General features: G+C 40.7%; 1 protein-coding gene across 2 annotated transcripts in view; it reads right to left on the reverse strand.

Moving 5' to 3' along the window:
• Window positions 1-16618, reverse strand: part of efna5b (ephrin-A5b) — a 111512-nt gene extending 94894 nt beyond the window's left edge. The window contains exon 1 of one of the 2 annotated variants that reach the window (XM_072681913.1): window positions 15602-16618. In XM_072681913.1, coding sequence (XP_072538014.1) covers window positions 15602-15726 — 125 coding nt within the window. In that variant the 5' untranslated portion in view covers window positions 15727-16618. The remainder of the gene's footprint in view (window positions 1-15601) is intronic. The other variant, XM_072681912.1, reaches the window with a different exon arrangement.

The following is a 16618-nucleotide window of genomic DNA, read 5'->3' on the forward strand; positions in this document are numbered from 1 at the left end:
GGTTTTTATAATGCTAGCAAAATGAAACACGTATCTCTGTAGGTGTTAGATAAAGTTTATTTAACCTTTAAAATTCAGTAAGACTTTAGTGAAATGTATACACACTAAGCTATTCCACAAAAAAACAGGTGAAATATAAATGTATTGTCTAAAAAATGTACATGCTGTATAAAGAGGGAACATTTCAATTACTTAATTTTTTTTTAAATGTCACCAGTTAATAATAACACATACAAAACAAAAATAATAATCTACCATTTATTCTTATTATTAATCTTATTATTATTATAATTACTATTATTATTGTTGTTCTTCTTCTTCTTCTCATTATTATTATTATTATTATTATTATTATTATTATTTATTGTTATTATTTAATGTTTTGGATGTGTTTTGAATCATTACAGAACTGAAACAATTAGCTTTTTCTTTCTTTTTTTTTTACTAAAAATATAATTACTGCTATCATGAACAGCCATATCTTTCCAAATGTATTATATCAGCTTACAATGAAGACAAAAATACATTTCAGAGGCCAAAAATTCAGGAACATAATTGCGGATTGATTAGTAATGAAGATTGTGGATTAAATCAGATAAGAAGGATAATTCACCCTGTGCTTCATTTTCAGAACGCCTTGTGCCGGTGCATTCTAAATAAGTGAGCACTCAGTGAAGCACTGGGAGGAAGATTCCCTCAATTAACATCACAGCAAGAGCAGGAGAAATAATCCATAGCTACTCAAGGCGGTTTCAGTCCTGCCACAACACACCAGGTCTGACTTGAAATATACAAGTATATGGGTGTCCAACCATGACAGACCCTGATTTAGGCTTAATGCTGTCTGAGAAGCCCTATTTTCCTCAGTTTCACTTTAATTCCTATTACAACCTCTCTTTTTCTCTCTCACTCTCATGAAAGTTTGGATTTTTTTTTTTCAAATGTGCCAAGAATTGTAATACTAAAACCTCAAAGACTGTATATCACACATAAATTACTTGTACGGGGAACAAAATTGGTAGTACGGAATTAAAAAATGAAATCCCAAAATAAATATCCGTAAAAACTGTGGAAAGCATATGACGAAACAGTGAAACAACATATAAAAAAAAACAATAAAAATAAAGCTGAACTGTGTAGAAATGACATATTCCTCCACTGTTACAGCAAACACTGAACACGCTCAGGCCTAAAGCCCTCGTGATTAGTAAGAATCAGTCAGAGCACTTGGAGGATTGACTGTATGCATCAGGGTGTCTCATGAAGGTGCTTAGACTAAGAGTACACTCATAAATCCTCTTTATATGTGTCCTGGACGCACAGAGGCTAATGCTTCCATCAGATGGCTTTATGACTATATTGTAGGGATTCAACATACCATAAAAGCATTGTAAAAAGTGGCTTTGGGCATAGTGCTTTCCTTGGACTTCTAATTGCCAGCGTGGCCAGACGCTCTTTTACTGTACTATTACCTCACTCCTCCGTGGAAATATTCACACTGAGGTCCAAAAAGAATATTTCCCCAATTTGATTAATAGACAAATTAAAATTGGGGAAGGAAGCAAGACTCTTTTATTGGCAGTGCTTTTTTATTATTTATTTTGCCCAAATAAAGAGGGATTTTTTGGAAACTAGCACTGATTCAAGTAATTACGGGAATGTGTGTATATTCAGGCCGAACCAAAACCAAAATTGTTTAAAGAAATGCACGCTGGGGCCTATAACTCCATAACTATTTGCATGGCCGTGTTGGCCGGGTTTTGGAAAGGGGATTAAATCATTTCCCACACTAGTCTATATGGCTGTGGTGTGGAGTTCATTCTTAAGCGTAGAGGCAGGTAACTAAATCCTGATGCCTGATTGTCACTAGGAACAAAGACTACCTCATTTGCGGTGTGGCTTAAGCAAGTGGGCTTCAGCAAGGTGTAAACACAGACTGCGCTTTACCTTAGTTCATGTTTACACCTTAACATGAGAGGCTAGAGTAAATCTATGCTTCTGAAGGGATATGCAGGGATATGAAGGGATATTTCACAAAGGGAGAATTAGGCAGAGGAAGGGCAGAGGCCTTCATTTGGGGGTAGTTTAGGGGGTGGGGGTAATCATATGGTTTTAGCGTTAATCTAAACATTGGCAGGTGGGAAATAAATGACCATTCCAAGGGCTTTAATTTCAGCCTGGATGTTGTTTTTGGTTTTTTGGTGGCTTCTGTTTATAGAATTTGGAGGCTGGCTCATTTGCTCTGAAATCAGATGATGTGATCAGTCTGATACTGCTGCACTACTGTATTTAAATATATTTGATTCTAGGGCTGCACTGATATGGGTATTGTGGGTCGATGTCAATTTCCAATATTTATATATGTTCATACATGCTGACACAAATCCCCCAATATGGACTAGAACAACAAAGAAATATAGCATAATTTTTTTTTAGGATTACAAAAGCAAAATTCTATGAATAACATACAGGTATTTTGGCACACCAGCCCAGCATCACCCAGACATTCTGCTTTTGAGGAGTTCAAAAATATATAATAAATTTAACTTTAAAATGTCAATCAAATATTAACATATATGCTTATATTAACATATATACTTACTTTTACATTTACATTTAAGGCATTTAGACTTACAAAGTGCTTTATAATATACTTATGCTTTATAATATACTTATAATACCTTTTTACTTATTTGGGCAATTATCTACTAATACCAACATCATTCCAATATTATCATGCATCCCTATAAAATTCAGGGAAACATGTCATTTTTACAAATTTTCTTAAAATAAATACAAAAATATTCATAAAATGCAGATTTTGGGACTATACTTTCAAACAAAACAAAAAAACAAACAAAACAGTTTTTTGCAGTTTTTGGATTTTATACATAATTTAATCTGCCATTTGTTTTTTAGATCAGGTCAGAATTTCTTGATGAATGGACCAATAGAAATACTCCAAAAAGTCTAAAAATAAACATTTTTTTACACTGACATTTATTAAATGTTTAGAAGGCTTTTTCCTCTGTAAAGTTGCCATTTTGGAATTATAAGGTTTACACAATAAAGAGATATAGTACTGAGAAAAACAGTGTTAATAAATAAAATGCACCTATATATATAAAAATCAACAAATATATATAAATATATATATATTCAATGAAACAAAAAGTCCGGATTAAAACCCGCTATTTTAAGGCTTTACACTCATTGTCCTCTTCAGTCATCGCCTGCTTCTAAATCTTCAGAGAGTTGACATTCTGGCCCAGCTCAATGTCAAGCCTTGTTACGGCCAGCGCTGTCTGCGAGCCCCCACCTCTCTGAGATTGTGGCTAGCCGTTACACGCGAAGCCCCTCGTAGCCCTCCTCTCACAGGCTCCCCTGCTGTCGGCCCCTGACGCTGAACTGCACTTTCGCTTCCCATTACTTCTGCTATTCTAACTTTTCCACTTCTGAGCAGCATCAATTATGCACTAAAATAACACTGGGCCTCAGCCCGGGCAGTATGACATAAAGGCCGATTATGGGCGTGAATAATTCAGACACCTTCGTGCCATGTAGCTTGCACTCGCGATACTGGAGCAGAGCTTCCGCTGCTGATGTACTGGGCAGGTCTTAATGAGGAAAAATGTCCACCACCGAACCCCTCCCCCTCCATACTCACACCCCTTACACTGCCCCCCCCACACACACACACACACACACCCAACAATCCAGCTATCTACCTCCCTTGTATGTTAGCTTGAGGGAAAGTGTTGCATTATTGAGTGCTCCCATGCTTTGCTTGGTCACTGAGTAGGCCTAACTTCCATAAGAACAACGGACACCTGTCGAAGAATGTTGTTGGGGAACACTGAGAGCTGTCACCTCATGAATGAAAAAAGTGTGGAGACGGATGATAGCAGAGATGCACCGATCTTGATTGATCTTAATGGTCAAGTCAGATTGCAAGACAACAGTACTTGCTATGGGCCGAGAGCTGAACAGACAACAGCTATGCACGTGAAAAAAGATGGTTTTTAAATGTATTTCACAATACAGCAATATTTAAAAATTTAAAAAATGTAAGTAAAATATATAGAATAAAATATATGGAATAACAATATATGGTTTATTGGGTTTAGCAGTAGGGTTTAGCAGAACTTTGGTATACTTTGGCCCTGCTGTAAAGATATAGAGTGATATAGAGTATCGCAATATATCATAATTAATACAATATTGCATATTGCCCACCTCAAGCACCATTCTAACCTTTCTTTTCAAGAATACAAACAAATGATACATATTACAGTCCGGCATTTTGCACGTACGTCATTTCTCGACTGTTTTCAGGAGAAACTAAAGCCAACACACAAAGCCAGCATGACTGATGTACAGAGAAACTCTTAATGTGATCAAATGTGGCATCAGAATCGAACCCAATCAACCTGCTCACAGCCTTCATCGTGAAAGCGGCGGCATCATGACCTAACGCAACAAAGATCATAACCCCTAGCTTTCACAGTCACCTTTGCTTTCCCCAACATGGCCGCCTTGACCTCCTTTCCTCAGAGTTGCGTGCGAAGGTTTGCCAGTGCAGCTTGTCTGTGAGATCACAAACAGCTTTTAATATTTCATCTCCCACCCCTACCACCAGCCCCAACCTCCCCCCCCCCCCCTTCCACCATCCGGCCCCCGCCACCTCCCCAAGGTTTAGTGTGTGCTCCAGCCCTATACAAGGAAATGCTCTATCCCTCCCCATCTTCCCATTGGCTAATCAGCTTAGCATGCATATCACACCCATCGCAGGTTATCCTGACACTTACAATGCTGGGAAACAAGGCAAAGCCGCGGATTTCAGGAGCGAGCATTTGAGAAGCCATGTGACTGATCTGTGCAGTGTGTAATTAAAATAAGCAAAATTTGTTATCTATCTGAAATTAATACTAAAATAGTGATAAAAATGAAATTAACTGTGAATGATAAATACTAAATAAAGTAAAATAAAAGCTAAAATAAAGTTTTAAATAAAAATTATTTTTTAAGACTGAATTTTTTAAAAGATCTTAAAGTGCTTCTCTTTTACTAAATAAACCCAGACCCACCACAGGCAACACAGGCAAGCATTTGGCAAACAGAAATCTGTGTTAACACAATACACACGCATTTGAAGTGAACTGGAAAGCTGGTGGTGGCCTTTTGACTGCCACACATGTTTTACGAAGACAAAGTACTGTCAAATGGAAGCAGGTGAGGCAGAACAGAGAGGGCTGTGTTGGGCCAAACTGCTTATCATTTGTCCACCAGAACCTCTAGCATGTATTTGCCGGTAGTTTCTTACATCTGTTAGAATGCATGTCTATTTATTTGACTTTTTGTAAAAGCACAGCTGTAGGCATTTATATGGAAAATAGCTTCGGCTTCATGTTTTGATAACAAATGGCTTGTTTTCCATTCCTGTTTTCAATGTGGCAACATTTTTTTATTCGAACGAAATGGCTGAAAAGAAACTGGCAGTGAGTGGCAGATTATTTTATTACCCACTGTACTCTCACTTTAAATTGGCAACATTTCTAAACCTGGTATATATAAAAAAAAAATTCCAGAGCTAAATTTAAGCGTATAAACCAGAGACGCTTCCCACTAGACGCGGAATTAAACCTGACTCGCCACGTTGCCCTTTTGTGTCTCGTCGGAAATATGGCCGTGTTTTATTTTTCCACGCTGGCCGCCATGTTGGGTCACTGGGAGAGCTGAGGAGCACGTGAAGGGGGTGTCAGGAGGGGTGGTGATGAATTCACCTTAACCATCTGCGTCTCTAAGATTGGGCCAGCTTGTCCGCATTAACCAACTGTCACTCAGCCCAGAGCAGCCACAACACTGGGCCTAAATCAAACACCCCACTGCTAGTCCACCCCGGCACATCCCCTAAAGCCCTGTGCTTCTTAGAGAAAATTTAAAGGGCCAGTAATCACTGATTAGTCCGGAGAGAGAGGGGAGAGAGGGGAATCCCAGCTGTCCCTTTTTTTTAACAGGACTGCTCTGTTACTATTAAGGACGAGGGCAAAGAGGAGATCAAGAGCACGGAAAGGGGAAAGCAATGGCACCCAAACAGACCAGATTTACAAATCAATCTAGCCATGGACAGATGTCAGGACATGTCCTTTTGCAATTAGATCCTGATTGAGGTCTTTAGACCTTAAAAGATTGTTAGTTCAGGGTCTTCAACTAGAGGAAATTAAACATATGGCAATAAAGTATCCCAATAATTAAAACAAAGGGAAAAAAAGCTCTGAACTTTAGTACAGGGCTTATGTCTTAAATGTTTTCATCCCATCGGTTCATTCAGAGCTGGGAAGTTTGGACAGCGACGATATGCATTCATGACTTCCTCATTTGCCAAAACACTGCAGCAAAGATAGTGGCCAGGGCAACGGTTATCACCTATGTTTAACCAGAGGGCTTAAGGCACTCCAGGGTTCCTCTTAAGACTTATTTATCTCATTAGGGCATTTAAACTAATTAATATGAATGCCGAAGGAGAGCAGAGGGGTTTCTGTGCTGGGAAGGAGGGAAGAGAGGAGAGAGGGATTTGAGAGGAAGGGGTTTTGTGTCACTGGACAATGAGCTGATGGCTTTTTAAGCCCTTTAGCAACTCCACAGTATTACCTCATGAATGGGGAGGGGGTCAGGAGGGAGAGTGGGTCTGACTCTCAAGAAGCCAGGGATACTCTTGTCTAAACAAACAAGCGGCCTTCGGTCACACGCTGGGATCAGGGTGAGCAACGGTAATGGCATTTTCGGGTAAACAAAAGAAAACTACTGCAGGTAGTTCAAATTCCATATTAATATTATTACTACATGCTGCAATTTGAGTATGCCTAGCAATGAGCTCATACTGCTGAACCTTTGACGTGTTGAAGATTGGCCGGAGTTGCTGTAACCAAAATGATTACATGTAAGGTTGCGAGCACTTGCTGTGTTGTCCGATTCCTGACCAAGATGAGGCCCAGTCAAATCAGGCTGCTCTGTATTGCAACACTGCCAGCAGCTGATCTGTACTGCTGTCTAAACATCTCTAAACTGCCATCCACCATCTTCATAGCTTCACAATAAAGGTGAACGCAGACAGAGTACCCAGAGTGCAACGAAACACCCTCCAACACTCTCGCCCTCCTCATAAGCCCCCCAGCCTCTCCAAATCCTGCCCCCAATCCACCCCTCCCCTTCCCATCCGGAGAAGCCTTTGCTGAAGGAAGGACAAAGAAGCGTTCTAGGGTTAATCCTGTCTACTTAAGGTTCTGTCACAGTTACCCCAGGCTTGAAGACGTCACCTACATTGTGCCATGCAGGAGCCGTCCAGACGCATGCATGTTAAAACAAAAAAAGAAAAAGACTCGCTTTGGCACCAGAACTGGCTGTGCCAAATAGGGGAAGAGAGTGGGGACAGAGGAGACTGGAGGGGGGCAATGGCAGCACCCCCAAAGATCACTCCAAACCTCTTGTGTTCACCTCGGGCGTAAGCTTCTGCCCTTCATTGTGCCCTTCTTTCCCTTGGCCCTCTAAACGCTCCGCGTATTACAAGCGCAGTCATGAACCCTTCTCCATTCAGCCTTCTTCCACCCTCACCCCCCTCTCTGTATTTCTCTAAATACATGCATACTTTCGACCCGGGCCGTGGAGAGGCAACGGAGAGAGGGAACAATGGCGGCCTTTCAGGCCCAACAAGGCCTGGCCCTGAGTGAGAGAGAGAGGGACCAGCCGCTGGTGTGTGTGGTAGCCCGGTCAATATTTACGGCACGTTTTGGAAGCGGGCCGCTTTGTAGCCGGGCCGCGCTCTTCGTCCAGGAGTGCCGGCGAGAGGTGCAAGGCCTCACCATGCTTGTTTATTTATCGATTTCCCACTCTGTCTGTCAGGGCCTTTGTTGTGGTAATATGCTTTTTTTGGGGGTAAATACAATTAGCAAGAAGGCTACATATGGTTTATATAAGGAAATAGATTTATATAGGTTTAGTATAAGCACGCTGACCAATAGATATGGCTGACCTACGTTTCTTTGAGCTCTGAACTAGGGTGGCCTAGTTACCTTTTACTTGGCAATGCAAGTTTTGCAAGCTTTGCAGTCACTGTGTGCCAGCAAGAGAATGATTTATTTTGCTTAAGAGCAAAAGTGTGAATGTGGAATACCATGGGTGCAGCATGCATGTCTGATGGGTCTGCCTTATGGCCGGTCATGGCACATTTTGAAGGGCCTGAATGAACCGAGTATTTGTGAGTGAGGAATGGTCGGCAGTCATACAGTACTGAACTAATGCATTGTGCAATTAGGGGGTGGGCAATATGACGACATCTGTTGCTATTGTGATAAATGACCTCTCAGTGTGCTTTTCTGAGTATATTGATGATATAGCGAGCACTTTTAGAACACTGAACGAAATGTTTCAGTCCTGGCTCACTGAATGGAGATATGTCATGAGTGGGAATTTTTTTGGTGGTAAATTTTATGCATTTTTGTTGTCCATTTAAACTTTTCTAATATTAAAAAAAAAAAAAAATATATATATATATATATATATATATATATATATATATATATATATTTATATATATATATATATATATATATATATATATAAAACCAACCTCTAGGCGAAATAAAAAGAATTCTAGACGGATAAAAAGCCATTTGAGTATGTGCTTGGTACTAGTTGACTACAATGACAAGAAAAGAAAAAAAAAACATACAGAGAGCATACTTGACTGTACCTTACTACGGCAGTATTAAAAATCATAACACACCCCGGTCTGGTGTTTTGATTAATTGATTAATTAAGTCAGTAGAGTTATATGAAGCGTAAAAACACTGAAACCCACTTTGGGACCAATGCATCCATTACCACCAGAAAGCCATACTTCATTACATACAGAACTAAACAGATGGCACGGTCCATTTGAAGCGTGCTTGTTTTTGGAACAAAATGGGCGGCTACTAAATTTCCAACCGTGAAAAGTGTGGTAGAGTGAGCACATGTAGATCTGTAATGAAAAACAGTCTATAGCCCACTTTGTACTACTTCAGCTAGTGATACATCACTACTAACATATCACGGCACTTACAAAATGTTTTGCGTGATATGTCACAATAGTTATTTGACTGGTATCTGATAAGTTGGACAAAATACAACCAGAAACATTTAAAAACTGCTATGACAATTATAATTGTATATATTTTTTAAAAATTAAAAAACAATAAAAACTATTACTTTTACTGAATGTTTATTTTACAGACTGTACTCTACAGACTATAGTGATGAAAATGGTCATATTGGCCACCCCAACCCCAACTAAAAATACATTAACAAATAAACCAATGCATCCATATACATGCATTTTTTTCTACTGGATTTATGGATTATACACCATGCCAACATATTTTAATTACACAAAAGCATCTTGCATCCTGCTGACAAAGCTGGTGCCACCTAATCATGACAAAAAAAAAAGGTTTGAACTGAAGCAGACATCACAAAAGGGAAAAATGCAGCTGCAGTCCTCCAGCACTCACTCATGTGAGTCTAATCCTGGGTAGACCTAGACTCCACTTCCAACTCAACTCAGCCAACACACTCTGATAACTACGCGCCACCAGTTTTAGTCTTCACAGCATTTTCCGCTAGATATCATCGCAGCTATCGCCTCCGTACTTTAAAGAGCAGCCGTAAAATACGACGTTCTCCAAAATATAAATAGCAGTTTCCGTTAAACCTCGTTTTGCAACATGCACGCAAAATAGTTCACAATGCACTTACAAGCTCCCTCCAAACAAGAGATTAAATAACGCTTTCTGAGGGAGGTTAAATCCCCGACTGATCTTGTTTAGAGCTTTTTCTGAGTCAAATAAAACAGAGGGGAAAAAATGGTGGGATCCCACAAATGTCCCTTTTGCTTTTTAAGCACCTAATGAGCTGTTGCAAGAAAATGGTAAAGCTATTTTTCCTGGCTAACGTTAATCCTCTGTCATTCTAGCCTCTATGCCTCTAATCCGCCATCCTTTATGTAACATCCTTTTTTTTTCACCATGGAATTTCTGAAGCTTTAAAGAATTCATAGATAATGATTTACAGCTCTTTCTCTTTGTGCTTATAAAGTGCTAATGTCTGGCCCGGTAGTTGGGAAGACCACACCACTCCCCCTCCCCTCCTATAGTGACTTATTCAACTTAATTATGAATGTAGCAGATTGAAAACATTTAATTTAAAGTATAGTTTTCTTTTCCAGGGACAAAAACAAAATAATAATAAAAACTCAATACCCTTGGCATGTAATAGGAGGTATTCACATCAGAAAAATATGCTTCTGAGAACAGTTCAGGACAATCAGTGTAAAAATAAACAAGCATTTCTTCTTTTCTGCTTGGATTTCATGTAGAAACGTTGGCTCAATAACTCTTTACCATCTGGTCTTTGTACTTGCTTCCTTTGTCAAACCAAACACAAACGCATTTTTAGGATTCAGACAAAGAGCTGCTCTACACTCGAAAAGTCTCCGAAGACTCCCTGCAAGAAGCCGTAATGATGATGCATGCCAATTCATGACTGATAACAACAATAATCATATCATTCGATAGTTGTTCTAAGCTTCAACGGTCTCCACTTGTGCTGGAAGTTAACTAGATGTTCACGGCATGGAGATGTTAACTGTGGAGTTGTTAGTCAGGGTCCATTACTATACGCCGATTCAGTCATTACTGTGCATTAAAGTCGGCTCGGAGAGTAGAAGTGTTCATTTATGGGGTACGAGAGAGGAGGTGGTAGAAAGGAGCAGCCTGCCTGAGTGAAGGATGGCAGAGGGTGCAGGGGAGAGTCAGCAAAGGGTCAACTTTACAAAACCAACAGAGAGCAGAATGAAGAAAATCATCTTCATGCCTCAAAACAAACGGGTGCTTTCAACCATCACCCAAGGACTTCAATGTACACTGGAGCTGTTTCCCATACAACGATATTTAGAATTTGACAATACAGTATACAGGGGTTGAACATGTACTACAATTCTTGGTATAAATACACTGTACTTATTCACAGTTAGCATAAAACAAGTCGCCCGGTTGTCTGGATCATCACATCTACATGAGATCATGAGGATACTTAACACACACAGCTGACGGCCTGAAAGTCTGTTTTCACCTATCGTCAAATCTCATACAAGTACCTTAAAGCAACTGCTCGCATTTGCCATGGAGCATAAATTTTTTCTGGTTCACCATGAAATATTTTCATGACTAGCTGCACAATGAGGTCTTCTACACAACACCAGAACGACAAAGTTCTAATAAATCGTAACTTTTTAACCTCAAAACAACCAAAATTTCAAAAATTCAATAACAGATGCGTAACAATGAGAATTTGCTTTGTTACATTTTGGATATGTACAAATTACACAATCTGAATTTATGATGCAAACAAATGTTTGCACTGTGCCCGTCCTGAGTCGTCACATATACCGCAATTATTCACATGCATCATAAAATTGAGAGGAAAAAAAGAAAAGCCAATTTTCAAAAAAAGCTTTCAAATAAATTTCCAAAATTGTATTGTATTTTTCACAATGCTAGGACATGCTTTTAAAATGCAGTTAATGTATTAGGGTCAAATATATACCAGAAATGATTCAAGCTCATCATCATAAAAAACTGTCTTTTTTCCAAAAAGATCATTTTCAAAAAAGGTTTTTTAAAGAATTTTTGTTTTTTTTATGATAGCTAGGGCAGATTATTTTAAAGCACACTGTTTACTGTCTGGAAATGTAGTAGGTTCAAATATATACCACAAATGATTCACGTTCATCAAAAAATTGAGAGCTCGTCTTTTTTCAAAAAAGCTCATTTTCAAAAAAGTGGTTTTTTTTTAGATAGCTAGGGCAGATTATTTTAAAGCACACTGTTTACTGTCTGAAAATGTAGTAGGTTCAAATATATACCACAGTTATTCACGTTTATCATATAATGAGCCACATAATTTTTTTTTATAAAATTCCAATGGAATTCATCTCAATCTAGGATTTTAAAAGCCAACATCTTTCAACTCAGTTTTCTTTCTTCACTAAAACTAAATGTATGGTTTCATTGTATTTACTTTTCAAATCAATCCCATGAAAGCACATTTTTTACCATTTCATCATGCAACGTTTTGTAATGTCAGGTCACAAAACCAACAGCAAGAGCAAACATTCACTTAAGGGTTTCATCTACAGAATACAGGTCATAGGTCAAAAATGTACTTGCATCGTATCCATCTTCAGTAGAATTATTATTTACATTCACCAGAAAAGGAAAGCACATTTTTCCGCCGTTTCCTCACGGAACATTCTAGTGAGTAACCTCGCTCTCACGTTACGGCCGGACCCACATAGGCTTCCCGTCGTGTAAATGTATGACCCCTGTGCTTTGGTCTTAAGGGCTGGGGGGGGACGCACACACAACCAGAAGAGCAGAACCCAAAGCTCCTGGAGTATCTAATTGTATTCATTCATTTTCTCAGCTCAGCATGGCATTGGGAAAGGCAGTGTCTGGTGGAAGGGCGGACGGGGGGAGATTGCACCCGTTTGTATCCTGCCTTGCCAGCGGGACCACTGTGCGTCTTAAGCATGTGAAGAGCTGAGCGTGAACTGAGTCCCTTCATTACGGCCAGTGTGAAACGGCCGAGTCGCAGTGGGAATCGGATGAGTAATTAAGCAGTTAGCAGTTCAGGTCTCCAGCTGAGGTGTGGGAACACGAAAAGCTCACACCTGAAGTGTGCCAACAAGGTGAGGGCATGGAAAAGACAGTTTGGGTTAATTGGTGCTGGGCAATATGCTGGGTATAGAGATATACCGGTCAACAATATCATTTTTTTTTAGTGTTGGGAGTAATAATAAATAAAAAAGACTTAATTAACTGCAATACATGCCATGTGTGAGTCTTCTGGCTGTTTTACAAGTTCAAAATATATATATAGTCATGAGATTTCTGTCTGGTTAACTTTTACAGTACTGTTTAAGGTTCTTTTGGCAGAATTTTAAGAAGAACTGACTAAAAAGATCTGATTCAGGCAAATTTCAACGTCACCTGATACCGTGATACTGTGATACATTTATAAAGTGACACGGAATTTTAACACCCAGCAGCTCTAAAACGAGCGGCAGCTTCTTGAATCTGCGATAGCTGCCAATACCAGCCGCAAATGATTCAGTGCCCAAACACATTTTTATCATTATTGCAAAAACAACTCGGCTTTCCATATTTTTATGGCAGCGTGGCGCGCCAAGTGACTGACCTACATTGGAGGTTCTCCAAACAGACAACATAAGGCTCATGCATATGCACAAATTCTGCCGCTCTGCTACTTAAACTCAGGTGATAATGTCACACTCTGCAGCCGCCCCAGTATCTGACCCTGCGTATCACCACCAGGGCCTCAAAAACAGCCAACATTAACACAGCAGCCTACATAGGGAAAAATCACTAGCACGGCAGCATGTCCTCTTTGCGAGGCTGCTTGCTTTCCCCGGGCGTATAAAACAAGCTAAAACAGGCTAGTCTCAGGAAACAATTGATTTCTCCCAGCTAGGAAGAGGTCAAAAGTTGAGCAAAAGACTATCTCTGAAACCACGCATACTTCCGTAAAAGATGACATGTCATGGTCCATATGTAATGTCACTTTTCTTTGGGATCTTGTAACTTTTAGGTTTTTTTCAGTGAGCTCCTGGACTTGTCAGCACATCTGGAGTAAATTGTTTTTTTTTTTCTCAACAGAAGCGCCAGTCAACTAGGCTTAAAAATGTGGGCTATAATGAAAGTGTGTCTATCAGCACAACATATCAGATTAAACCTGACTTTGCGTTACTCTGTTTGAACAGAGTGGCGCATAAATAAACACGGCACTCAAAGCACGGGAGACATTCTGACCACCAAACTCAAGGCAGAGTGTGTCTGCGTGCTCGCTCGCTCACACAAAACTACACGGGCCATTCACAGCACTGGAGAGTTAAACGGTTTTTTTTGTTTGTTTGTTTTTGTTTTTTATTAAAATAACTTTTAACAACACATATTTTCTACATTTCCTGAAGAACATACATGTATAAACACTATAAGAGATAAACTTTAAAAAAGTGAAAAGTAAAAATCACCGTTTTACAGCTTCTTAAAAGAGAAACTGCAAAAATTGTTCAAATGAATTCACTCTGCCATTCAACTAAAATTCTACTAAGGCCGTAAAAAAATACTTTAGTATGAACAAAATCAAAACAACAACTCTAAATTCAATTGGCTTCAGTGTCTGTATCCCAATATTGCTGAGTAAAGTACAGTTTACTGTCCGCCATCCAGTGAAGTGATCACAGGGCTCGTCACAGTTCATACGCAAGCTTCTTCTACGAACCAACTGTGGGCTGACTCGACGTACAGTAGACACAAATGTGTGCTGCTGTGTCTGTTCATTAAAATGGATTTCTTGCACTTTCACTATTCCATTAATATGCTGATGAAGCACAATTAGAGCTCTTCATATTGTCCCAACGAAATCCGTCGGGGTGGACTGTTCATAGGTGACAGGTGGAAACTTTTGAGGGCTGCAATTTCCAGCAGAAACACTCATAGGCCCAGAGACAACATAGGCCCATAAGAGCATAAGGGAAGCGGTGTTGGGGTATTAAACGGATCTTAACTTCAAACTGGGTGGGTGCTTGCCTCTAATCCAAAGACACACCAGATCCTACATATATACATATACACACACACACATATATATATATATATATATATATATATATATATATATATATACATATACATACATACAAACATTCATATGTGCTGACTCCCCTATTATCTAGTGAACCCTATTAGCCAAACAACCTCCAAATTTGAAGGCCTAAGGTCTTTAAGTTAAGAACTGTAATTCTTAATACTTTCATATTTGATTATATATATATATATAGATATTACATTATTATAATTATATATATATTATATATATATGAAGATAAACTGCGTTAGGGACTATTTCTTTAAGAACACGCCAAAAGTATATTTCCACGCTCAGACGAACTTGAACGCGGATGTATTTGACTGTGCTTCGACTGTGTCGCCAGACGAGCCGTGCGCTTAACCGAGCAATTCCGTCTCACCGCCTGATGATTTAGCTACTGACTTTATTAAATCTTGCTATGAGGAATTATTGTCGTTATTGGTCTAACGTGGATAATGAGTAATTGGCGGCTCATTAGCGGCTACCGTTCCCAGTGTGTACTAACAGCTCGCCTTCAGAGCTGATGGATGAATGCGCTGTAGTCTAAAACCCCTGAGAAACACCGGAGCACCACTCGGTCGATAGTTCTGCTCCACGCCGTTTTAGGCGCACTAGAAAGAGCCGTCATCCAGCCCGCAGTGCTAAGAGCCGGGTTATCGTACGCGCGCGTGTGTGTGTGTGTGTGTGTGTGTCTATGTATCTTTACCGCTGTGTAAAAGTTGCTGGAGCACTACTGGCGCTGCGCTTCACAGCTACAGCCTGGATGTGTTGAAAAACGATGCTTTAAGAAGCAAAGGTGCGGAGCTGCAAGCCGACCGGGTCGAGCCCTCCTTACCTGGGGTTGGTCCGGTTCCAGTAGACGGCGTAGCGGTCGGCCATCACCTTGGAGCTCGGCTCTTGGCTAAATACACACATCCAAAGGATCAGGCAGACGAATATGATCATTTCCACCTGCAGCATCACTACGGCAAAAAGTTGTGGCTCTTTCGTTTCCTCTGGGCCGGGAAAGGTAGCTAGCTGCTCCGCTTCACACTCCTTCTTCGCCGTCAGTTCACTCTCATTCACACCGTCCTCCTCAGCAGGCGCTCGAGCTCATCTCAAAAAGGTATACAAGCATTCAAGAAGGCGCCTATTATATCGCCTGCAAAACTTCAGATTTGCTTTTTTTCTGAGGTAAACTCGAAGCCCAGTAGCTCTTAGTCGGCTCTCAGTGCGCGGGTTTTGAGGGCGCTGTGAATTCAGAGGTCGCTCCTGTGCTGGAACTTCGCTGGACCACCACACATTCCCCCTCGGTACCAGCGCGCGCGACCGAGCAGTAGACAAGCACAAACGCAGAGCTCGGACACAGCCAGAGAGCAGCGGAGCCGAGCCGTCCGTGTCTCTGTGGGTCTTTTCAACTCGTCGCCGCTCGAAGCGACACCGACCAGGTTAGTCCCAGAAACTGTGAGGAGAAGAACAGACGGGTCCTGTCTGTGTCAGCGGTTCACCCAACTTTTTAAACCCGCATCTCCACAGGACTGAAGCGGAGCTGTGTGCGTTGTGTGGTTTCTCTCTGCGGCGCGTCTCCTCGGAGCTGCCAGGGGAGGCTCGTCTCCTTCCTCAGCGCTGCTGAAGTGTCACGGATGAGGCGGCGGGGAGGAGTCCCTTTGCCTGAGGGGGAACATGAGCGAGGCGGACTGACGGCAGACGAACACAGCCACAAAACCCAGTGCCACCATTCCACTGCTAAATAACGAGGGACGAGTCCAGGAAAGCGCGCGGCTCTTCTTCTTCCATGCAGCGTTTCGGGTTTTTTGGGGTTTTTTTTTTTGGCTCTGTATGGCAGAAGGTGAGGCCAATGGCAGCCGCCGCC

Source organism: Salminus brasiliensis, chromosome 6, assembly GCF_030463535.1.
Source record: "Salminus brasiliensis chromosome 6, fSalBra1.hap2, whole genome shotgun sequence".
In the NCBI taxonomy this organism is placed as follows: domain Eukaryota; kingdom Metazoa; phylum Chordata; class Actinopteri; order Characiformes; family Bryconidae; genus Salminus; species Salminus brasiliensis.